This window comes from Canis aureus, chromosome 7 (genome assembly GCF_053574225.1).
Source record: "Canis aureus isolate CA01 chromosome 7, VMU_Caureus_v.1.0, whole genome shotgun sequence".
Taxonomy (NCBI): domain Eukaryota; kingdom Metazoa; phylum Chordata; class Mammalia; order Carnivora; family Canidae; genus Canis; species Canis aureus.
In genome coordinates this window covers 7,516,217-7,543,115 of record NC_135617.1, presented here as the reverse complement: position 1 = coordinate 7,543,115, position 26,899 = coordinate 7,516,217, and the positions used below count along the sequence as shown (strand labels likewise).

The 26,899-nt window shown below is 33.4% G+C and overlaps 1 protein-coding gene across 2 annotated transcripts in view; it reads right to left on the bottom strand.

Annotated features, from left to right (window-relative positions):
* The window catches only part of SEC63 (SEC63 protein translocation regulator), a 74,085-nt gene that overhangs the window by 30,682 nt on the left and 16,504 nt on the right, over window positions 1-26,899 (bottom strand). Inside the window, exons 2-13 of one of the 2 annotated variants that reach the window (XM_077902870.1) lie at window positions 26,697-26,796; window positions 22,009-22,123; window positions 20,269-20,381; window positions 13,298-13,359; window positions 12,224-12,282; window positions 10,638-10,688; window positions 9,276-9,384; window positions 6,805-6,899; window positions 6,566-6,698; window positions 4,967-5,059; window positions 3,412-3,566; window positions 1,448-1,595 (exon numbers count right to left, since the gene is read on the bottom strand). In XM_077902870.1, coding sequence (XP_077758996.1) covers window positions 1,448-1,595; window positions 3,412-3,566; window positions 4,967-5,059; window positions 6,566-6,698; window positions 6,805-6,899; window positions 9,276-9,384; window positions 10,638-10,688; window positions 12,224-12,282; window positions 13,298-13,359; window positions 20,269-20,381; window positions 22,009-22,123; window positions 26,697-26,796 — 1,233 coding nt within the window. The remainder of the gene's footprint in view (window positions 1-1,447; window positions 1,596-3,411; window positions 3,567-4,966; window positions 5,060-6,565; window positions 6,699-6,804; window positions 6,900-9,275; window positions 9,385-10,637; window positions 10,689-12,223; window positions 12,283-13,297; window positions 13,360-20,268; window positions 20,382-22,008; window positions 22,124-26,696; window positions 26,797-26,899) is intronic. The other variant, XM_077902871.1, reaches the window with a different exon arrangement.

Below are 26,899 nucleotides of genomic sequence, written 5' to 3'. Positions count from 1 at the left end.
AGAAAAAGCCTAAAGGAGATTCTATACAGCCTGTAAGCAGTATGGGAAAGAGATCCATCATCTCTAGCACTGGATCATGCAGATGTCCCTTTCCTGCTTGTCAAATTCTTCTCTTCTCCCTCCATTAACTGTATTACTCATATTACACATTTGGATAGCACTGTGAGAATACAATAAATTATCTACACAAGATGCTATGGAATGGGGGTGCCTGGGTGGCTCAATCAATTAAGCATCTGCCTCCTGCTCAAGTCATGATCCCAGGGTCCTAGGATGGAGCCCCACATAGGGCTCCCTGCTCAGCGGGGATCCTTCTTCTCTCTCTCCTCCCTGCTCATGTTCTCTCACCATCTCTGTCTCTCTCAAATAAATAAATAAAATCTTTAAAAAAAACCCTGCGATGGGATGAAAACATCATGAAGTTTCCCAAAGAGATCACAAGGAAATCCAAACTCCCCACCAAAGCAGTCCCGGTTTCATTCCATGCATCCTACACTCCAGCCAAACTGAAACCAGTTGCAGTTTACCTTACTTCCCAAATACCCTAGTCTTTGAGAGCCATTTCTCTCTTTTCAATTCCATTAGAATACAAACTCAATAAGGCAGAAGCTTTGTCTGCTTCCCCAACACCCCTCCTAAAAAAAATTGAGTGGCACTCAATAGCTGTTGAATGAACGAATGGCACAATGTCTGTGTTATTCTCTTAACCTCTGCCTTGTTCCCTTATTTTTGATCCTATGTTTACATCCTATTTCCTCAACTAGACCATAAGCTCTTTATAGACAGATACCATTCCTAATGCATCCTTGTATTCTTGGTCTCACAAGAATGTTCTAACAGGAACTTACTAAATATCAAAACTGAGAATAAAGTTCCAGTGAAGAAATGGAGCAGATAATCTCTAATTCTGCCCCCACTATAAGATATTATACAGCTATTAAAATGGGCACTTACAGGGCAATTCTGTAGATAGAAAAATCGATTTTTTCACCGCAGCAGAGACAGGTTGAGAAAAACACATGAAATCTGGCATAGAACATGGTCATTTCCAAGGCTTTTTAAAGTAAATTGGGTTTTTAAAAAATTAATTTTAGAGCTAAGCAGCTATTTCTTTAACACTACCAGTATATATTGCAATATCTTTCAGCACATCTAAAAATCTCTTTCATTCTTTGAAAAATTAAGATATTCCCAAAATCTGAACTACAGAACAGAGGGTTCTCAAGCATAATCCCATTCTGAGGATAATCAAAGTAAGATTCTGTGGGACTCTATCAGTGTTCTCCAAACTATTAAGCATACATCATAATAGTCCATTCACAGCCAATCTGACAGGTAAACTGTAGTTCTGCAAAGTCTAATTATACATTATGATATTAAATGTTCGAGAACCTTAAGCCACATAAACAAAAGGAAAAAATGTTCAATAGGGAAATCTCCCACTTACCCTGTGATTTTATATCCATAGTCACATATGGGAAACTCCCAAGGACAGCCATAACCTCTTCATATTTTTCATCTTCAAGGAAGTGCAGTAGACTGTGACGATCTGATTCTTTTAAACTCACCAAATCCTGAATAGTCTTAATTTTGTACTGAATTTTAAAAGAGAGAGAAAGAAAATAAATCCCAAAGTCATAGAATTTTTCACAAAAACAAAACTACCATGTTTCACTAAAACAAAATCCAACAACTTTTAGAAAAATGTTAAGATTACACTTGGTCCCAAACTTACAATGGTTCTACTTACAATTTTTCAACTTTACAATGCTGCAAAAGCAACACCTTCAGTAGAAACCATACTCTGAACTTTGATCTTTTTCAGAACTAGTGATATTTCATACAATACTATCATTATGCTGGGCAGCTGGTCAGAACCATAGCTCCCAGTCAGCTATGCATCACAAGAGAAACAATCCATACACTTACAACCATTCTGTACCCATACAACCATTCTGTTTTTCACTTTCAGTATAGTATTCAATAAATTACATGAGACAGATATTCAACATTTTATTATAAAACAGGCTTTGTGTTAGATGACTTTGCCCAACTGTAGGTTAATGTAAGTGTTCTGAGCATGTTTAAGGTAGGCTAGGCTAAGCTATGACGTTTGGTAGGCTAGGGGTATTAAATACATTTTTGACTTAGGATTTTTTCAACTTACGATCGATGGCTTTATGAGGATGTACCCCACTGTAAGCTGAGGAAGATCTGCATACACATTTCAAAGCAAAAGATACAACTTTATAGCATTTCATGGCCTTTTATCCAAAGAAATTCAAATTTAGGATTTTTTTTTAATTACAAAGTTAATACAGGGTAATTTTTTTAATTTAGAAAAAAATAAAGTCAGGAGAAAAAAAAAATTAGTAATATTCATAGAATCTTGACCCAACCAAAACAACTGTCATTTTGATATGCTCAGTTTGCTGATCCATATTTTCAATTTTAATGATAAAAACCTTAAGAGTATGGAATTTATTTCCATGTACAACTGCATCCTTAAGATTTATAACGATGCAATATTCTCATTTTTATTACTTTCTAAATATAGCAAGTAGTCTGTTATTGCAGTAATATCCATCTAGCCTAAAAGGATACTTAGGAGAGTGTTAATTTCCAGGCATCTGGTATTAGTTATTAATTTTTACTTTCACAGACAGGGATTAGATCATGAGACAGGTGAAATGCCCACTTTTTGATTACACAGTTCTCAATTTAAAATGTGTACAAATTTATAAGGGCAATATAATTACCTGAAAGGACAGAGAACTCATATGTGAATTTCTAATACACACTACCTTACATCTACCTTAATATATTATCAAATCCAAAGTCTATTTTCTGCCCACTTTGTCTAATGTATACAAAGTAATGTTTAAAATCTAAAAACTATAATTTGCTTTTTCTTATATTTCCTCCAGTTTTTTCATTTACACATTTTTGCCACATCTTAAGATTCATCATCAGATCTTTACTATCGATTGCATTATCTAAATTAGAAGCATCTGTATTTGATCTACTATTTTCTGAAAGCTTAATTTTTTTGTTCCTATTCAACCAATACACCATTGCCCAACCTTTAAGCCAGGCCTGAAATGACTGGAAAGCATACAGTGCATTTTTACTTTGTACATTTATTTTTGGTAACATACTATAAAGAATAGTTCTAACTGCTAAAATGCACTGACCCTCAAAGTAGTAAAATCACTTAGAGTAGATAAAATATAAAATATCTCCATAACCAAGAAAATGCTAATTGAACCACTTCAGGGATAGTTTTAGTGTTTAAGACATTCTAAACCTAAGAAATTCATAGTAAACACTTTTAGAATCCTTTTTATTCATGTTACCTTTAAGTAACATGACAAACTGCTTAAAGCTGATTTTAAAGTAGCAAAGAATTACCTTTTTATGATTAGAAACCCTCCTAAGATTGTCCTCTTCAATGTGAGGGAGCTGCAGAAGGGGAGACTTAAACTGCTGAAGGCCCTGCACAGCCATCTGGGAAAGCTTCATGCAGTTTTCTAGGGATGCCAAAGTTGGAGCACGAAACTCCCTTTCTTAGAAAGAACAGGAGCAAAAGAAAAAACAAGGCTGGACTTTTTATATGTTCAGGACTATACACTTCATCACAAAAACATGATTCATTGAATATCCTTAAGACCTCAAGTTTTAAGATCATAATGCTGATTTTCCTCCAAAAGTTGTAAGATCCAGTATGGAGATACCTCAAAAAGTTAAAAATAGAACTACCCTATCACCCAGCAATCACACTACCAGGTATTTACCCCAAAGATACAAATGTAGTGATCTGAAGGGGCATCTGCACCCCAATGTTTATAGCAGTATTATCAACAATAGCCAAACCACAGAGAGAGCCCAAATGTCCACTGATTGATGAATGGAGAAAGATGTGGCATATATACACAATGGACTATTACTCAACCATCAAAAAGAATGAACTCTTGCCATTTGCAATGACGTGGATAGAGACAGAATGTATTATACTAAGTGAAGTAAGTCAGAGAAATACAAATACCATATGATCTCACTCACATGTGGAATTTAAGAAACAAAACAGCTGAATATAGGGAAACGGAAGGAAAAATAAAATAAAAACAGAGAGGGAGGCAAACCATAAAAGACTCTTAACAATAGAGAACAAACTGAGGGTAATTGGAGAGGATGTGGTAGAGGACGGACTAGAAAGGTGATGGGAGGAAAGCACTTGTTATGCTGATTGCTGGGTGTTAAATGTAAATGACGAATCACTGAATTCTACTCCAGAAACCGGTACTGCATTGTATGTTAACGACATAAAATTTAAATTAAAAAAAAAATTGTAAGATACCAAAAATATACAAACATGTTCAAATGCAACCATCATTATCAAACAAGCACCGATTTAACAGAAAATTTTTCCATCATCTCCCAAAACTTTATCAGTATCAATAACATACTGACATCATGCCAAGAACTGACATCAGCTGTAACAAAAAACCACAACCATTATCTCCTTTAAGGGTCTCCCTTTCCATTATTGACCACAAACTCTCTCATTCTTTTTTTCTTTCTCCTCATTCTTTTTTCCCTTCATGTGAAATACATGTCAGATGAATTATTATTACATCACTTAAGGAATTATTTCAAACTCATTGTTAAAATACAGAATAACCTAACTCTAAAAATATTCAAAGGAAGGAAAAGGTATCTTAAATCTTTACAAACAGTAAGTGATGACAAACAATAAAACAATAAATTCAAAAACATGAGTTGTGATAAAGACTTTACATAATGGAAAATATAGAAGAAAAACCATGAACAAAAGTGGGAAAGCTGATTCAACATAGATACAAGGCAGAATTACTGTAGGTACTCATAAATCTTAAAAATTATGAAGTATAATCTGCATATGCCTGCAAGAAAAACTACAACATAATTAATTACATTTCTACCTCACCTTCACGGCTCCGAGCCATTATTATTAGTTGGCAGATTACATTAACCATTTCTTGAAGTAGGGCAGGGCACTTTTTCAACATAAATTGCTGATCTGCAAAACAAAGGAAAATCTCCAACAAATCATTCTACTCTTATAGTTAAAATACCTTGATCATCTGTGGTGTAAGACCAATACTAAATTTATATGACATCAGAATTTTACAGGTTGAACGCAACGGTTTCTTCTAAGTAGTACTGTCAAAATCAGTCAGAAAACCTTCGGTTCAGATTAGATGTTTCAAAGGCAAATTTTTAATATAACGGTGGTGTGCTTCATAAATTGTTTCAGAAGAAACAGTCTCAAAACTTAATCCTAATCTTATTATACTTAAAAACCTTAAGAATCTTCTTTTGCACATAAATTTCTGTAACTATGAATAAGTTCAAAGACTAAGATTGGGAATAAATGTTAACTCAATGCAAAAAGAGAAGGGGGGGAGGAGGAAAAGGGGAAGGAAGAGGGAGACAGATTCATTTTTACTGCATATAATGGCTATTAAGATCATCGACTGGAGCTGGTACCCAGCCTAAAAAAAATTTGTTCCCTGTTTTTCTTAGATAATTGGTAAAAAATAGAGATGGCTTTATATCTGTACAGAGCATTAGGAAAATCAGAATTACTAGTTAATTTGCAACTCCAATAACAATGCCTAAATAGTGACCCTTCATTCCATCACAAGTATCTTATCTTATCACCAATTACTAAGCATCAACTGGCCTTGTTTTCAAAGGCATTTAGTTATATTATTGGCTTTAAAAACGAAGAGGAGGAGCTCATTCAGAAAGAACATTTATTCCCTAGGGATAATAATTTTCTTTTAAAACTTCAAATGAAATAATACAAGTAAAGAAGAAATGATGACACTCAAATTCATGACATTCCTGGGAACACCACTGTCCCAAAACACTGCTTTTCTTTTACATATAGAGGGGGCTTCAAGCACTAGGAAGCTTGCAATAAAGATTAAAGCCTTCATCAGCAACCCCTGCTGGAGGTAGTGGAGTTCACGGAGATAACTGCTGTGAAATCCATTTTTTCTTCCCCTGAAAAGTTTACAAAATCTTTTTAAAAGTCACTAGGAAAGTACTGTATATCTGCAACTAGCTAAACATTTCTCAGAGTATTCTCTCACCTTGAAATACTAAATTTTAACATTTGTCAAAATACGATTACTTTTAGATCTTCAAAATATTTGTGAATTATGCAGCATAAAATTTCTTTTTAAAAGGTCCTTGGGCAATTAGTTGAGCAAAAAAGAACAGTGACAAAAAACACTATACCATGAGGTCTAATTAAACCCATTGCTTTTGTACCATTAAAACCCTGCAGAGGGGTGCCTGGGTGGCTCAGTTAGTCAAGCATATGACTCCTTGTTTCAGCTCAGGTCATGATCTCAGAGTCATGAGATAGAGCCTCACCTCAGGCTTATGATCAGCTGAGTCTGCCTGAAATTCTTTCCCTCTCCTTCCCCTCAGCTCGCATGTGGTCTCTAAAATAAATAAATAAAATCTTTAAAAAAACAAAAACCAAAAAACCCTGCAGATATTAGAACCATACCTTCTTCAAGGGTCTCAGGAATCTTCATTCTAGCAAGATGAGACAGTAAAAGAACTCTGGCTTTCAGGCTATACGGACAGGTAAGTGGAGGCTCATTCTTCTTTAAATTAATGCTGCCAATTTCTCTGATTAGCTAGAGGAAATAAAATAAATAAAATAATAAAAAATATGTACTTAAAAAAAGCATTAACTTTAGTACCTATATGCTTCTATCAAGGAATCTGGGAGATAGGTCTAACCTGAGGTATCAGAATATTATCTGTTGGTCTGCTTGTGGCATCTTTGTTATACTGAGGATCAAATTCAGAGGCTCCAGCCAAAACCATGATAAGACCTAAGAAAACAAAAAAATAATATGAAGGTAAATAAATTGTTAACCTATTAATTTCCTCTCCTATAATACTTCATTAATCCTAAACTGAGGCAATTTTCCACTTGCACACAAAGTTAAAAATCATCTGAACTCCACTAACAAGTACTCATTTCTCTCATAAGAAAAAGAAACATTTTGCTTTTCTAAATATGTAGAAAATTACCTATAAATAAACATATTCATCAAATTAAGGGTCCCAAAGCACTGGATGCATTAAAATCACTTCAAATAGCATCTGTTTCTGTACTTAAGCATGTGTTCCACAGAAACTTTCTATAGGTAATTATTAAGTATCCCATGTGATCTATATAGCTATTATGTGGAAAAAGCAGGACTCCATAGTTAAACAGGGCTGAAAAACAATGAGTTAAAAAGAGTTTTAGGGTTCCTCACTTCATGACATCTCAGCACCTTAAGTAAACTGAAATACTCTGTAGTTTAGACAAATTTTTATTATGGAACCCCAGAGGGTTTGTGGGAAGTGCTCTTTGACATACACATGATTCGCAGCCACATATATTTAGCATTACCCTCATTAGTCTATACAAACTCTTTAACAACTGCTACTATAGTTCATCAATCACACCTTCCAGAAGATACATGCAATGTACTCGCAAAAAGCAGGACAGTACAAAGATTAAAAGAGCATAGACCCTAGAGTTTTCACTAATTAAATGACCCAGGACAATATCCTTCACCTCTCTGTGGACCTCAACTTTTTCACAGATGTGCCTGACACACAGTAAGCACAGTTATTAATATGTGCAACTTACTACACCATCATTATCCTCAAATATTTCATGAAACACCTATTCCTAAGACAACTATATAATAAATGATGCCAACACTAAAGTAACCAAGGATACGTAAAACCAAGCCTACTAGAAGCTAAACAATGCTTTTCTAATAGAACTGTGTAAGGCTAAGTGTCACTCTCAGAAATAAATCAGAAATCAAGATCACTGATGCAAAAAACACATTAAAACACATCATAAACTTGAGACATTTTCATAAGAGGGTTTCTGTATTCATATTTCAATTCAACATAAGAGTGATATGTGTGCGTGAGGGAGAGTTAACAACCACTTGTACCTCAGAAATAAAAGATCTGCTCATTCCTCAAAAATAAAAGATTTGTTCACACAGTCGCATGATTCAGAGTCTCTTTCTCATTAACAACAAAAATTAATAAAACTGGCAAATCCAAATTATAGAAAAGTCCATTTTGGTTTTGGAACAAAAGTGTATTCGACAATGAGGCACAATTTAAAACTTTTTAAAACTTGTATCTTCTTTTTTTTCCCCCAAGGAGGGGAAGCAGGGTTTGTCTAGGATATGTCTATAATTTCTGCAGAGCAGTGATTCTGAAAGGCATAAATGTTAGCTTTACGGAATCAAAGAAAATACTTTAAATGGAGCTTCTTTTTCCATAAAGTAATTCTGAATTACGACTCCGGGAATGAAATATTCTGGCAGTTTTCTTTCAACACACAAAATCTCTACTTATTTTTACTAAGATTAATACAGTATAATGTACCGTTTTAGGGCCTGGGAACCAGACTGCTTGAGTTCGATCCTAACTCTACCACTTACTGTATCCTTAAGCTCAGTTTCTCAGTTTCCCTATCTATAAAATATGCTTAAAAACAATAACTTACTTATAAGAGCAAAATAAAGCTTAAATGAATTAACACATACATAATCCCTAGCAATTCCTGGCACACTACACTCAAGAAATGTTAGCTAGTATTATTACAAAATTAACTTATATGAAGCTTTGCCTTAAAATTTCTAGGAAAAAAAAAAAAAAAAAAAAAATATATATATATATATATATATATATATATATTTCTGTTATTCCCAATTACTCAGATATCTATCTATCTATATATAGATATATATATTGGGAATAACAGAAATAAATGTGATAAAGGGTGTTAGCATTTTCCTCAGCTTTAGTTATACAAATGGAGTATAACACTGAAATGAAATGTCTCCAGTTGAATATATATCGACCCCACATGAATGACTCAGAAAGGGTAGCCTAGGTGGCTCAGCAGTTTAGCACCGCCTTTAGTCCAGGGCCTGATCCTGGAGACCCAGGATCCAGTCCCACGTTGGGCTCCCTGCATGGAGCCTGCTTCTCCCTCTGCCTGTGTCTCTGCCTCTCTCTCTCTCTCTCTCTCTCTCTGTGTGTGTGTGTGTGTGTGTGTGTGTCTCATGAATAAATAAAATTAAAAAAAAAAAAAAGAAAACACTAAGGGAGAAAAAATATATATATAAAAAAAGAATGACTCAGAAAATAATCTAATATCATGCCTACTTAAATTTACTTACGTTTCATATCCATATTTCGGGTTTTATAAACAAAATATGTATAAATCTGTGTTGTGCGTATTAGAATCTGGTCTCCACTATAGCGTATTGAGCGATACCACCAAGAGCCCTAAAACGCAAATAAAATTGAACAATAAATAAAGTATCAAAACCACCATAAATATTAGGTTTGATGCAGAATATGTTTCTGGCCAAATTTTCTAAATGTTCATAAAACAAGTAACAATACCTGAACTTTAGCACAAATGTTTTGTTACATATTTCAAATTATTTAGCAAGTATTTATACTGCCCAAGACCTAAACAGCAACCTACACCTCACTATATATATATATATATATATATATATATATATATTTATTTAAAAAATATATATATTTTAAAACATTTATGTTTCAGCTAGAAACTGAAGACAAAACAGAAACCAAAACAACCCACTGCTTTAAAAGCAACAAGCTGGCTCCTGACACACAGGTTGTATTCAATAAATATTTGTTATATAAGGTCAGGAGCAATTTTACTGTTAATATACTACTTTCATTCATTTGATTCCATACAGCTGTATCCTCACACAACAAGCCTATGATGAAGGCAAGACAACTTAATTATTAGTTTACTATGAGACTCAGGAACTATAAGACCTGAGAGAAAACCACCAGTCACAAAAGAAAAGAAAGTCACAAAATCATAAACTTTGTTATGTCCATATTGAGGTATTATTGCACTTATTTTTAAAAATCAGATTGCTATAATATAGGAAGCAAAAGAAGTCACAGAACAATACATACAGTAAGATGATTTTTTTTTAAGTGTGTATGTATACAAAATTCAAAGAAAAATATCTGAAAGGGGCACCTGGGTGGCTCAGTTGGTTAAGTGTCCAACTCTTGATTTCAAATCAGGTCGTGATCTCAGGGTCCAAGGGATTCAGCCCTGCACTGGACTCCGTGCTCAGCAGGGAGTCTGCTTGAGATTCTCTTACTCCCTCTCCCTCTGCACCCCCACTCAAAATAAACAAATAAATCTTTTAAAAAAAAATCTGGAAGGGAGAACACCAAATTTAGCTGTGATTATCTCTAACAAAGAAATGAAGTTGAGAGAGGTAGGAAGGAAGACATTCTTAATTCTAAATACATCTGTATATTTCAGTTGTGTTTAACTTTTATTGGGAGGAGCTATATATACTTTAACATACTCAGATGATATCACTTTTAGAAGACCTTTAAAGTACAGCTGAATACAAGATTCTTAAAATTCAAGGATCAATTGATTATACTCTAATACAAATTACAATCTTATAGACTCCAAAGCATGCCACCAATTCCCTTTCCAAACATTGTTAATAAAAAGAATTAGAACTTACTACAACAACTGGAAGGATAACCATGAATGCCAATCCATATACAAGTAAAACCTAGAATTGAAAAGGAAATAATTATGGTTTTCACAGATAAATTATAACATCTAAGAACACTTATTTTTAGGCTTACATGGCGGAGGCACTATCAAAAGCATTCCTCATGTATTATTTGATTTAATCCTTATTTTCAAACTTTAGGAGAAAGACATCATTATTATTTTCCTTTTGCAAATAGAGAACCTGCAGCACACACATAGGTAACATGACTTGTCCTAGGTCACAAAGCTAGTAAGTGGTGGAGCGAGGATTGGAATCCAGGCACTTCAAATCTAAAAACTTATACTCTTATCCACTATAATAAATTATCTTTTAATCTCCTCTGTAGATAACACCAGCAAAACAGCTTTATAAATTATATTTTCAAAAAAAATAAATAAATAAAAAATAAATAAATTATATTTTCCTTCCAGTCAGGTACTTATAGATGCACACTTTAGCAAGTAGTTAGTGTCTTGGAAATAAATACTAGAACCCTGGTTCTTTATCAAGGAGCAATTTCCTAATGTTCTGTTTACAAGTAATTTCTGTCTATTGGTCTTAGATTTTTCTGCTACTACTTAATCCCAAATCTGATAGCTAACTATCTTTCTCTTCTCCAGTATTCCCAAAGTAATCCTAAGTGTGACACACATTCTTATATACAGAAACCATATATCCCTGAAAATAACAAATGGTCATCCACTAGAACATTAAACCCTCATTTTCAAAAATTTCAGATTATATGAATTTTGTTTTTTATTGCTTCAAAGGCAGCTCCTAATCATTTTTAAGAAATGTGAAATAGGGAAACATCTATTCCTGAACAATAGGTTAAGATAATTTCTGATGTTTTAGAGTTGCAGCATCTATCACTGATTAAAAGTCTGATATCTGGGGAGCCTCAATGGCTCAGTTGGTTGAGCCTCTGACTCTTGGTTCTGACTCAGGTTGTGATCTCACAGTCATGGGATCAAGCCCCACACTAGGCTCCACACTCAGTGAGGAGTCTGTTTCAGATTCTTTCTCCCTCCCCCTGTGCCCCTCCCCATTCACTCACTCTGTCAGGTAAACAAAATCTTCAAAAAAAAAAAAAAAAAAAAAGTCTAATATCCTACTGACTTCCTAAGTACCATATGGAATATATATATAAACAAAATCTTCAAAAAAAAAAAGTCTAATATCCTACTGATTTCCTAAGTACCATATGGAATATATATATATCATTAAGCATATATTAACATTAATTGAGCTTGGATAAACGTGAAATGAAGGATAATTTAAATTCTGAGTACTACTTAGGATACCATATAAAAACCGTAGTTCTCCAAACCAAGGATAAGACCCAACCTGAAACTGCCTCCAAAAGAAATCACAACTTCAAAGTTTTAAAACTACATTTACTGCCCAAACAGCAATCTAATCACGAGAACCAATTATCTTCTCTATTATGTAAAAATAGTTTTGACAATACACAGTTACATTAAAAACAACATAGCAGTATTTTGTTACAGCTCTCTTTATTATAATGTGTCTTATTTACATGCACTCACCAAAATTGAGTTTTTCTGGTCAACTATCCAAGCTGGCAAGGCAATTCCAAAGCTTGTGGCTAAAATAGAAAGAGTATTTCTGAAGAATCTCCTCCACTTCCAGTTTTATTAGTTATATCCCCAAATTCTGCCTCCCAAACTATCCCCCTTCCTCAAAAAAAGCTTTGAGAAAGACTGTATTTTTTTTAAGATTTATTTGTTTGTTTATTTATTTATGATAGACATACAGAGAGAGAGAGAGAGAGAGAGGCAGAGACACAGGCAGAGGGAGAAGCAGGCTCCATGCCTGGAGCCTGATGTGGGACTCGATCCCGGGGCTCCAGGATCGCACCCTGGGCCAAAGGCAGGCGCTAAACCACTGAGCCACCCAGGTGTCCCAAGAAAGACTGTGCTCCCAACACATAAAAGTTCATGGATTTTTCAGGAAGAGGGGGGGAGCTCAACCAAAGTACATAAATTCCTTCTTATTTAAATCTAAATTCTTTTGGGGCGCCTTCATAGTTCAATTGGTTGAGCGTCTGACTCTTGACTTCAGCTCAGGTCATGATTTTGGAGTCAGAGTCGAGCCCCACCGTCAGCTCCACACTCAGTGGGGAGTCTGCTGGATATTCTCTCTCTCCCTTTCCCTCTGCCTCTTCCCCCTGCTCACATTCTTTCAAATAATAAATCTTTAAAACATTAATAATTAAATCTAAATTCTTTAATATATCCTGAGTAAACTCTATGAATACATAAGAAAACGTTTAAAGTCAGTAAAGAACAACAGATTTTTTGTTTCAACAATTGTTTTTATCCAACTTTTATCAACTGCTAGCTGGAAATGATGAATAATTAGTGATTACTCTTCTCATCAAACCAATCTAAGTTCTATCTTTCAAACTTGTTGCTAGAAAGAAAAAGTAAAAATTAGCTAAAGAGGACTCAATTTACGTATCTATTTAATTCTTTGAGGTTATAATTTTCCGATTCACAAACTAAGAAAATCAAGAATTCTTTTCAATCTATTAATATTTTCATTACATATAAAAATGTGTGTATATAACACCAGTAATTTTTAATTATCATTTATCACACCTTGAGGGCCGTCTGGATTTCCAAACTCTTCCCAATTTTTCCGGGACTCTTCATCAGTTAAACTAGCATCAAAAGAAACAAAATTGTGAAATTAGAAAGCCACATATGAAAAGTAAATACTCATACATACAAACTCTATTAACTAACCAATTCATTTCTTAAAGATATTAATTTCAGAAAAATCAAGAAAAGCCTCTGAAATCAGAAAACAAGAGAGAGAGGAAAGCAAGGAGTTCTACATTAAAGCAAATGAGAACTACTGAGCCTTTACAAAAATTCCTGGTTGGCCCATGGGTTCTCAAGTTTTGCCAGTTCAAGCTGGAATGTAAAACATTAAAGGTAACTACATTTTTATGAGAAGACAGTAAGGATTATAGGTGACTTTTCTCTTATATTCTTATATATTTTCCAAAATTTCTTCAATGAGCATTGTTTATACTTTAATAATATATACTATTTATAAATTTAATACAAATAATAATATTCCTTCCAAAACTGGTACCACATTCTCAAAAAAAGAAAAAAAGAAACCACCTGTAAAATTCCATTGCTATAGTAAAAGTTATTTGCATTGTGCTGAGGTCACAATTTTCTCCTAAAACAACTGCCAGAAGGACTAGGTAAATACTTTTTAAACCAACAGCTTCCTAATCCAGCAATATAAAAATAACAGTGATCTTTTTTAAAAAACTTAAAAGGAAATATAACCTTTGACCTGGGCAATGGCTCAAAGCACAGAATGAGAGTGTTTTTTTATTCCAGGTCCCAAAATAGATGTCAAAAAAAAAAAAAAAACCACTTAAAGAAAATTTCAAATCCTTCAAAAATTTTACAATGTTCTTAAGGAGACAATGCAGACACACACAAAATGACCAGTAATATCATTAAAAAGGCATTTTTGAAGACCAAGTGGCAAAAGATTATGTTTATGTCCAAATTTAGTTTTAATATTTCTATTTCCCAGAACATACACACAGAGGATACAATGTGGTTTTCATTCAACAAAGCTCCACATTGAGGGAAAATGCAGAAGTACCTTAAAAAATTGTAAAATTTTTCAATGATTTTAATTTTTTTCATCTAAACCATAATTTCTATTATTATTTTTAAGCAAGCTCTACACCCAATGTGGGGCTTGCACTCACAACCCTGAGATAAAGAGTCACACACTCTACTGACTGAGCTAGCCCCCTAATTTTTTTTAATTGAAGTATAGTTAAACACAGTATTAGTTTCAGGTGTACAAATAGTGATTGACAAGTTTATAATTATGCTGTGCTTACCACAAGTGTAGCTATCATCTGTCACTCTACAATGCTATCATAATACCATTCACTATATTCCCTATGCTATTTATCTCTTATTCCCTGCCTTATTTCACTTAGCATAATACCCTTATTTGCTCTACCTTATTTCACTTAGCATAATACTTCTAGGTCCACTCATGTTATCATATAGTAAGATCATATCAAATAGTAAGATCACATCCTTTTTTATGGCTAGGTAAGAGTCCTGTGCGTGTTCGTGGGTGTGTATACCACCATCTTCCTTATCCATTCATCTATCAGTGGATGCTTGGGTTGCTTCCATTACTTGCCTATTGTAAATAATACTACAATAAATATAGGGGTGCATGTGGCTTTTTGAACGAATGTTTCTGCTTTCTTTGGGAAAAATCCAGTAGCAGAATTACTAAATCATAGTGTATTTACGTATTTAATTTTCTGAGAAACCTCCCTACTGTTTTCCACAGTGGCTGTACAAATTTACATTTCTACCAACAGTGCACAGACTACCTCCTTGCCAACGCTTATTTTTCTTTTTGATTGTAGCCATTTTGACAGGTGCAGGGTGATAACTCACTGTGGTTTTGATTTGTATTTTTCTGATCATTAGTGCTGAGCATCTTTTCATGTGTCTGTTGATCATCTACCTATATGTCTTCTTTGGAAAAATGTCTATTAAGGTTCTCTGCCCATTTAAAAAAAAAAAAAAAAGGTTCTCTGCCCATTTTTTAATTGTATTGTTGGTTTTTTGATGTTGCTTTGCTTAAGTTCTTTATATATTTAGGAAATTAACCTCTTGCTGAATGTATCATTTGCAAATATTTTCTCCCATTCAGTAAGTAGTTTTTGTTTTATTGGTTTCCTCCACTGTGCAAAAGTTTTTTTTTTTTTAATATTTTATTTATTCATTCAAGAGAGACACAGAGAGAGAGAGAGGCAGAGACACAGGCAGAGGGAGAAGCAAGCTCCATGCAGGGAGCCCCATGCGGGACTCAATCCCAGGACCCTGGGATCACGATCTCAGCCAAAGGCAGATGCTCAATCACCTAGCCACCCAGGGACCCCTGCAAAAGCTTTTTATTTTGGTGTAGTCCCAATAGTTCATTTTTGCTTTTGTTTCCCTTGCCTTACAATCTTTTTTTAAATCTTTTTAAGTAGGCTCCATGCCCAATGTGGCGCTTCAACTTATGACCCTGAGATCAAGAGTCACATGACATGCTCTTCTGACTGAGCCAGCCAGGCACCCCTGTCTTACAATTTTTATCTAGAAAAATGCTGCTATGGCAGATCTCAAAGAAATTACTGCCTAAGTTCTTCTGAGTGTTTTATGGTTTCTGGTCTTCTTAAGTCTTTAATCTATTTTGAGTTTATTTTTATATATAAAAGTGGTCCAATTCCATTCTTTTGCATATAAGAATTCTTTTCCAGTTTTCCCAGCACCATTTTTGAAGACACTGACTTTCTCCATTGCATATCTTGCCTCCTATGTCATGGATTAATTGACCATATAAATCCAGGTTTATTTCCAGACTCTCTATTCTGTTCCATTGATCTGTGTGTCTATTTTAGTGCCAATACTATATAGTTTAGTTACTATAACCTTATAGCATATCTTGAAATATGGAATTGTTATACTTCCAGCTTTGTTCTTCAGCCTCAAGACTGTTTTGGCTATTCAGAATCTCTTGATTGGGGAACCACAAGTGATTCCATATAAATTTTAAAATTATTCTAGTTCTGTGAAAAATGCTGTTGGTATTTTGATAGGGATTATATGGAACCTGTAGATTGCTCTGGGTAATACAGACATTTAAAAAATTTAACTCTTCAATCCATGAGCATAGAATATTTTTCCATGTTTGTGTCATATTTTTAATTTCTTCCACCATTGTTTTAGTTTTCAGAGTATGGGTCTTTCATCTTAAGATTATTTCTAGGTATTTTATTTTTTTTTTTATTTTTTTAAATTTTTTTATTTTTTATTTTTTTATTATTTTTATTTATTTTTAATTTTTAATTATTTTATTTTATTCTTTTTGATGCAATTGTAAACGAAATTGTTTTTCTTAAATTCTCTAGTTCATTATTAGTGTGTAAAAATGCAACCAATTTCTAGGTATTAACTTTGTACCCTACAACTTTACTGAATTCACTTATTATTTTTAAAAGTTTTTTTGGCAGTCTTTAGGGTTTTCTATGTATAGTATCATGCCATCTGCAAATGATTATAGTTTAACTTCTTCCTTACCAATACTGATGTCTCTTTCTTTTTTTTTTTTTTTTTTCTTGTCTGACTGCTACAGCTAGTACTTCCAATGCTAGGTTGGATAAAAGTGGTGAGAGTAGACATCCTTGTCTTAATTTGCTCAGTTTTTCACCACTGAGTATGATGTTAGCTGTGGGTTTTTCATATATGGCCTTTATTACGTTGAGGCATGTTCCCTTCTAAATCCACTTTTGAGAGTTTTATCATAAACAGATGTTGAATTCTGTGAAATGCTTTTCCTTAATCTATTGAGATGATTATGTGATTTTTATTTTTTTGCTCTGTTAATGCAGTGTAGCACACTGGTTGATTTTTGCAAATACGGAGCCACCCTTGCATCCCCAGAATAAATCCTACTTGATTGTGGTGAATGATCCTTTCAGTGTATTGTTGAATGCAACTTGGTAGTATTTTGTTGAGGATTTCTTTACCTATGTTCATCAAGGATTGAAAATATTTTTAGATTTATCAATTTGGTCATTTAAAAAAAACAAGTACATTGACATCTTCAGTCCCTTTGTAACTCCACTTACACTACTTGACCTAAGTCCACAGTAAAATACAGAAGCCAACAAAAAGCACTGTCGAAGAGACTGCAAGCTCATAAAGAGGGGTATTTATGGTGGCTCTTTTTTAACTAAGGGAGGGACAGTTCTCAAAATATTTTTCTCTGGTTTCCCAGTACAACTGTCCACCCACCCAGGGCTTTAGCTACTATTTTTCTCAATATTCTGTCTTCTAATCAGATTCTTTTCCCAAAAGTAATTATCTGTCTGCTCTACCTTCCTGATGATGGCAGCATAATAAACTGTTCTGTTCTCTATACAATGCCCTCAGATTTTGCAAAATAAAGCATAGCTCACATCATAGAAGCACTCGATTTTTTCAAACTGCAAACACAGCTGATTACCATTCCATTAATTCATTAAGCTGACTTGTACAAATGGTGTGTGACAGGCACCATGCTCCATACTCAAATTAAAGGAATTTTATCAACTTTTTAAAAGTGTAAGAAAACAAATAATTTTGGCTACTTATTAGTGCTTCAGTATAATACCATTACTAAGACTTAAAGTACTTAAAAGTTATGTAATTTTGGTATAATTCATATATAAGCTTATATATATATATATATAAGCTTAAAAAGACCAATGATATTAACATAATTTTTAAAAATTCAATGAGTATAAAGTTTCCTAAACATGATTATATCCCTTAACTTTGCAAGTGGGAGGTTGTGTCATAGATCCTATTACAAATCCAATAAAATCTGTAACCCTTCTGCCCTGGAAAAATGCACAGTTACAAATACACATAAATTCTGTGTACAGTTTCAGGGGCCCCAGATTTTATATCATAACCTAGATAATAATTCATTAAATTATAGGTGACTGACCCTGAGTTGACTATATAAAGCTAAGTTACATATTTATGTATAGGAATACATGAAAACACAGGCTTTTTATTTAAAAAAAAAAAAAAAAAAGTAGCTTTAAAGTAACATCTACGGTGTTCACTTGTTATAAAGTAGGTTAAACATAGGTTTTACACATGAAAGCCAAATCCCAACTACATCCAAAAGAGAAGCCAGAAACTATGAACCAGAAAATTCAATTGCTGGTCTAACTCCTCTAAAATAACCAGACTTCTTTCCTTTAAGCTAGAAACTGGTATGAAGAAATAGGAATGACCCAGCTTATTATTATAATGGACAAATAAGGGAAAACTATCCTGAACAGCCAAAGCAAATTCTAAAAAATTTTAGAATTCAGGGATCCCTGGGTGGCTCAGTGGTTTAGTGCCTGCCTTTGGCCCAGGGCATGATCCTCGAGTCCCGGAATCGAGTCCAACATCAGGCTCCCTGCATGGAGCCTGCTTTTCCCTCTGCCTGTGTCTCTGCCTCTCTCTTTCTGTGTCTCTCATGAATAAATAAATAAAACCTTTAAAAAATAATAAAAAATAAAAAATTTTAGAATTCAGTTCAAAGCCTATAAATGCATTTCAAAAGCTGCTTGAGTTATACTTAGGCTGTTAGAGCTATGCATAAAATGGGGACTTCAATCACTCAGAACTTATATTTAGTAAAATGTACCTTTATCTAACTCATTTATACTTCCACAAGTTATAAGATCTTGAAGTTCTGGGTCCCACAGTCATTTTATTTCTTCATTTGCCTAATGGACCATCAACTATTTAAGACATTTTACTTATAAAATATTCTACAGCTTGATCATGTAACTGAGTTAAAACCAAAGGCCAGATATTATTCTTCTGTACTTTTTAGAATAGTGACCATACATCATAAAGAGTCAGATTTCCAGTAACCTGAGAACAAAATCATCAACTTAAAAATGTTACAATACTTGAAAACTGAGGAGGAAAAAAATAACTGTACCAAAGGCACTAAAATTAAAATTACTAATTAAATAGTCTTAGCTATCTGATTTTCCTGAGTATCTTCAGTTCTTTTTAAATTACCTGAAGACAGCAATTAAGGCACTGAAACACTTGGGCAATGAGAATAAATGCTTGGAGGAGACACAATGAAAAAGAGAGGAGACATCAACTGAAAGACAGCAATCTGGAGGATATCTGCTATACAGAAAAGAAAACGTAGTACACACTTCAGGAAGCTCCTGAAGGCACTGCTTTATCGCAGAATCCTATTCACATACATAACAAGCGACTCAAAAAAAGAAGGGAGAGGAGGCACAGTCAATATATACTTTTATTAAGCACAAAATGAGTATTTCCCAAACTTCTGTAATTCATACACCACTTTCACAGTTTGCTATTATACCTGAGTATCCTATCATTTACTTCCATTTTTAAAACTAGCTTACAAAATTATACATCACGGAGTCCTAAAAACAGACATCTTGTCTGTATTTTACTCTTTAATTTAAAACATAAGAGCTATATGGGGATATGCCTATCAGTCCTGAAGAATCCAGCTAACTTTTATCTCTTGTAATATTAACACTCAAGAAGGAAAAATTACTTCCAATTTTATATACTCTATCCTGTTTCTCCAAAATTAAATTAGTCTTTAGATAGCTTAATGAGACAAGCTACATTGCCAAAACAAGAGAAGTAGATCTAGCCTAATAAAAGCCTAGAAATGAAAACAAGGTGTTAAGTGTATCCTCTTCTAATCAGCATGCTTGGAAAATAACTCCATTAATGTATTACCTACTACTTAATTTAACAAACTTCATGGGCAAAAGTACTACTCTGCTCTAAGTTACTTAAAATTCAAGTTTAGTTAAATTAGCACTTTAGGGTTGCCAAGGTAGTTCCATAAGTAATAGACTCAACACATGAGGTCAGCATTTAAAAGTGTATAACAACTGTTTCATTCAAATAAAAAACTATCTTTACCACTCCTAAAAATGTGTAATGGGTTCTATGATACTTACGCTGCATAAGCTTTTGCTATCCTCATGAACATAACTTCATCACCTCCTTTATCTGGATGATATTTAAGTGACAGCAAACGATATTGTTTCTTAATTTCTGCTACTGTTGCCCCCTAAAAGGAAAGCTTTGTTTTAATAAAAATATGCGCAATGCTGTAAAACCATAATTCATCCCATTTTGAACTTTAAATATAAACTATTCATGAGATGCCTGGGTGGCTCAGTGCTTGAGCATCTGCCTTTGGCTCAGGGCATGATCTCAGAGTCTTGGGATCCAGTCCCACATTGGGCTCTGCATGGAGCCTACTTCTCCCTCTGCCTGTGTCTGCCTCTCTCTCCGTGTCTCTCTCATGAATAAATAAACAAAATCTTAAAAAAAAAAAAAAAACTACTCAATATTTTCAAAAAGAGAAAAATGCTTTCATCCTGTATGTTTGTCCCATAAATTTCAGCCCATGTATCTTTTAAATAAAAATATACTTATTTTGTCCAATATATTTATTTTATTGAGCACCTACTAGGAGTCATGTGATTCAGTAGGCACCAATAATTTAAGAATGAAAACCACACAATGCCATACTGAAATAAAATAAAATAAAATAAAATAAAATAAAATAAAATAAAATAAAAGGATAGTAACATTTAAATATCAAAGAATTATCACAGTAAATTAAGTCTGAAGAAACTCTCAAATCAAAGGTTAACTTCCTTTCTAAGAAATAATCTGAAGAACATCTGGTTTCATTTGTTTATCAGTATTTTAATTTTAAACACATAAGTTTATCTTAGCTTTTCCTAATTAGACTCAATTTCTATCAATAAATTTTTCATATTTTTATGGCATTAAATTGTCCCTAAATATTTTAATCTTAAAAAAACTCTTTGGAAAAAAAAAAAAAAAAACTTTGATGACTATCACCATCACAATAAGAAAAATCAGATATGCAAATTTTGCTTCTACAAAACATAAAACTAGAAAACATGGTTTGTATTTGTATTATATTAATATCTGGATAAAGCCACCTACTGAGCAAATACTAGAAGTAAACAAAGTGGTTCGGGAAAAAAAATGGAAAGAACACTAGATTCAGCTTGGCTAATAAGAAGTTATGGGACTCTAGACAAGACAAAAATTTTCCAGGCCTTGTTTTCTCCATTGGCAAAAAAAAGCTAGATGATCTCTAGCATTCATTTCAATTCTAACTTTCCACTGATATATCTAAAAGACAAATTTTCTACTGAGATGCATCAATCAAGTTCAATTAAGAGATCACCTAAGGAGTCTATCCAAAGTTAATCTGAATTTCCATTAACAATGAAACAATGAAGTTCTTTATAAGACATAAAGACTTAACACACTGCTTTAGTGTTAATTAACACAGGATCATGAGATTTTTACCACCCAACATACATGATCCTCCTGGTTTTAACTTTGCATTAAACCAATCTTATAAAAATCTTTAAAATACATACTTCCTAAAAATAAATAAAATAAAAAATATATTACTTTCTTATCTCATCTTCAAATATTCTTATATTTCGCAATTTCAAAGTAAGCCTTACAAGGATGGAAATTAACATCTATAGCTTAAAAAACATGCATATATTAGAATAATAATGGATAAGATACATACCCAAAGTCTGATTTCTTTAGGCACAACCCAATTATTTAGGATATGGACTTATAGTGTCTTCATACAGTCAATAAACTACTGCACATTATGTAAAAATACTACTTACAGGATCCAAATTTAATACTTCATAAGGATTGTATTCTTGGTATTCTCGGTCTGTTTTGGAAACTTTGTATGCAAGAAATAAGAACAATGCCCATCCTGCAAGCAGAACTATTTTCCTGTTTAGGAAAAACATAAGTGAAATATAAATAAATACATGTATGTAGTATTCCTTTAAGAGTCTATGCAGACATTATGGCAGATCAAGACAATAAAACAATCTAAAGTGTTTTACATCATTGATACTGACTCCATTCTACAATTTCTTGAACAGTGCCCTTTTTACCTTTGAATTCCCTAGAATCTATAGTGTGCATCTAGATTACATGTAATATTCCCTCAATAACTATTTACAGAATTTTATGTATAGAACTTAATGCAACTTATTAACTAATGGTTTTAATTTGATCAAAACATATTAATACTAAGTATTTAATAAACCATTTAATGTAAAAAAAAAAAGAGCTGCTCTTAACCTAGCAATTAGACTTTTAGTAAGATAAACTGCAAAAAATAATGGGTCAATTGTGCAATGATGAATGAATAGTCTTGTTTATAACAATTAAACTTTGGAAACAAATTAAATGTCCATTTATATGGAACTAATTAAACAAACCATTTATAGGAGACAAAACAAACCAATACACAGCCAAATAACTAGCCAATACAGATATAAGAAGATGTACATAATAGGATAAAAATGGGATATAAAGGAATATATAGTTTGAAAAAAAAAAAGACAATTTCTCTCCCATATGTTGTTTAGTAAAAATATTTAAAAGACTGATATTACCAGTGTTGGAGAGGCTAAAGAAAAAAGAAACTACACTCTGAAGGATGATCTGGCAATAAAGTATCAAAAACCCTGCAGAAGTACACACCCTTTTAACTATCCATTTCAAGAAACTTAGAAATAAACTAGAATTAAGCTTATAAAATATAAGGAGGGCTCTTGAGATGAGCACTGGGTGTCATACTATATGTTGGCAAACTGTATTTAAATATTTTTAAAAATAATAAAAAGTAAAATTTAAAAAGCATATAAAATATAAAAAGCTGATTACAGATACAAATAACAGAAAACACACACAGAGATGTCCATCAACATAGTAGTAGACAAATAAATTAATGGTATATTAGAGATGTCCATCAACAGAGTAGTAGACAAATAAATTAATGGTATATTAATGACGTAAAATGCCATCTAGCCAATAAAAACAGTATTTGCTGTGGAAGACTATCTACCTTGTATTGTTAAAACAAGAAAAACAGCTTTCAAAGGTATACGTATAATATAATGCTATTTTTAAAAAATAAAAGTTTATTAAAAATATAGAAATATATAGAAAAAAATATAGAAAAATATAGAAGATAAATCATCTTAATAGTGGCTATCTTTAAATGATGGAATTGAGTAATTTTTATTTTTTATACTCTCTATATCACAATTTGTTATGCTAAACAGGAACTGCTAAACGCATAAAATGAATCACACAATGCCTAACCAAAGAAAATCAGAGTGACCTATTTTCAAAGATAGAAAATGTTCCACGTTTAATTAAGCTAATTTGGTAGAAACCTACCTTATATATGTTTATTTGGAATGAGCTTCACGGATCAAGTTCCAACTCAACTACTGACCTTTATCATCCATTTAAAAAAAAATCCCCATCTCCCAAGTTCCCACCATCATGCTTTTGCTCTTGAATCTTTCTACCTAGAATTCCCATTCCCCAGATCTGCCTATCTAAGCTCTATTCATCCTTCAAGACTCACTTCAAAGCAATCCTTACCCTTGTCAAGGTGATCAATGGGTAAACCAGGGTTACAATCACAAAGAAGCAAAAACCACGATCTTTCTCCTCTAATTCACTGCAAGCTCCTTGAGCACTTGGACAGGATCTTAGGAGCTTTGACTAACCCCAGAGTAGCTTATACACAAGTGGCATTCAGATGTAAATTTCTTTCCATCTGACCAAAATAATGTTCTAATCCTAATTAAGTACCTAATACTGCAAACTGCTTTCCACACACTACCTACATCCCCAAAGAGGAAAAGGATGCCCTACCTGGAAAACTCCCACTTTTACCTAGCTATCTAGGGAAAGGTAATTAACACAGGCTCTGGAACAAAACTACTTGAGGTCAAATCCCAGCTTCACAACACTTTCTTGGAATGTTGCTTTGTCCTTAACGACTCAGTTTCCAATTTTTAGAGTGGGTTTGAGAATTAAATGAGATAAAGGTATGGGAAGCACCTAGAAGGCACCTCACAGATAGTAAATAATTCCTCTTAGCTGTTCTTAGTATTTCTTACCCAAATTTCAACCCTGAGTGGGAAGCCCTGAATCTCAGGCCAGAGTTTAGCACCCTTCCTCTGCTCTATCATAGCACCCCCCTCACAGCCCTTACTAAACTCTATTATCACTACTTGTTTACTCCACCCCTTTCTCCCACAACTGTCAAGTTGCTGAACCACATCTATTTGTTAATTACAATGTATCAGTTCCTGATATAATACCTGACACATAAATAACAGGCACACAAGAACTACTTATTGAATAATGAAAATAATTTACATAGTAATTTTTAATTCAAACCCAAAGCTTGCTATATATACCCTTGATATGCTACAGAACACTTGAAAATCTAGGGATCCCTGGGTGGCGCAGTGGTTTGGCGCCTGCCTTTGGCCCAGGGCGCTATCCTGGAGACCCGGGATTGAATCCCACGTCGGGCTCCCGGTGCATGGAGACTGCTTCTCCCTCTGCCTGTGTCTCTGCCTCTCTCTCTCTCTCTCTGTGACTATCATAAATAAATCTACAAGTTAACAATTCCACATTTTGTTTTGCCCATGCCCCAAAAGGCTATAAAAGCTCAGAAAACAAAGATAAAAGTAAAATTGAAAATCACTAAAACAAGATTTAAAAGCAATCATGAGTAGAAGAGGAATCAAAACACCTAGGATATGTTATACCCCATGATAGAGACTTTACATGTTGCACCTGGCTCCCTGAGCCCAAGAATGAAGAAAGAAGTTCGTAAGAGAACCCTGGAGACTGATGACAACTGTAACAACCAGTACAACTATGCTTTAATTTCCTGAAAGTCAAAGCAAAGGTGAAAACATAATGGATTTCATCATCATGATTTATACTCAATTTTTTAAAAACATATTTAGGTCCTGTGAAAAGATAAGCATTTTTCCCTACATACAGCATCAGTGATCAACTTGTGAAGTCTTGTGTTTTTATTCTAGGCATATATTAAAGGTCATTTTGGAAGCAACTTCCAGAAATTAAAGCATTACATAATGACTGCTTAATTACAAAACAATGCTTTAAGGTTAATTAAGTAGCACAAAGGTTTTGATGTTTATCTTATCTAAATTATTCCTAGTTATCCACTTAATTCTTCCTTATTTATAAACATCCCTTACTCTGTGCTTCCATTTAAGTAAATGAGTTTACTAATCACTGAAGAGATCTTCACAGAGTTGGGTTTTTTCCTTGAAAACTGAGGTTCGCATACCCACAAATTACTGACCAAAACTCAAAAAGGAAGAGATTGGGAGGCCAAAAATATTTGTCTTGCTACCTCATAAAAGTTATAATTTAAAATGAAAAGCAAAAAAATAAAAAAATAAAATAAAATGAAAAGCAAAAGCAAAGAATAAACTGTGAACATAAAACTACTCCTGTAAACACTAATTCTGCCTTTTAGTTTCACATCAATGAAGAACTCTTAACGTGAAAGCTAATAGTTCCCTCCCTTTGCAAAGAAACTAAACCAGGCAAAGTAAAACCTTACAAAGAAAAACTATTTAAACTCCTTGAAGTTACACAGATATGCTGAAAACTATCATCATCATTTAAACCAAAATTAAAAAATAAATGGTTCTACTTTTGCTAATTTCCTTTGCTCTTATCTACTGGATAGATAGATATAAGTAATTCACAAGATACAATCCTCCAATGGCAACTTTTTTACCTATCAGATTAATCTATTATCTCAAAATTGATGACTTGGGGTGAAGGCCCAAAGCCTAGGCTCTAAAGCTTACCCCAGAACCTCACAAAATCAAACAGGCCTACTCTAATTTAACAGGCTGATGATTTGTTTAATCAGATTGGCCTGCCAAAATAAAGGGCGACTAGGTCCCCACTCGAACACTTCCAACTTCAGGACCACAGTCAAGTTACTTCATCTTACTCTTAATTTTTTTTATTTGAAAAAAAAAAAATAGCAAAAATATCTACTTTGAGATAATAATAAAGTTATGAGATAACAACATATAAGCCCCTAAGCACAGCATCTGGCACATAGTATGTACTCAATAAACTTTAATTATCACTATGAAATGCAAACTTGAATTTGTCACCTCCCTACTTTTCATTTTCATAATCTTTTAAACATTTCCCCATAGTCTAAGGCAGAATTCTAATCCTGACAAGATGCACAAGTTCTTCCTTCAAGATTTGACTTCCCCTTCTCCTTTCCTCCCACGTCAGAAGTACATTCTCTCTCCTCTGAACTTCTAAATCACTGTTTATAAACTCCCAAATTCACATTTTATCCCTACTAAGACTACAATTTCTTTAAACATATGTTTTATTCATCTTTATATGCATATTTTTGTTACCTAGCAAAGAATAAGCACTAAGTACTTTTTTACTGAAACCAATTACTTACTTTACTGTAGGAATTATATTTGGCTGGGGTTTTAATAACCGTAAACGATACCACATACATCTTCCATATACTTTTCTGATATTCTTTAATCGAATTTGCTCTGTCAAAAAAATAAATAAATAGGGTGTTAAGGTAAAGCATTTTTCACAGTGAAGGCGAAACCAGTTAATACTATACTAACCATTATTATTATGCTAAAATTT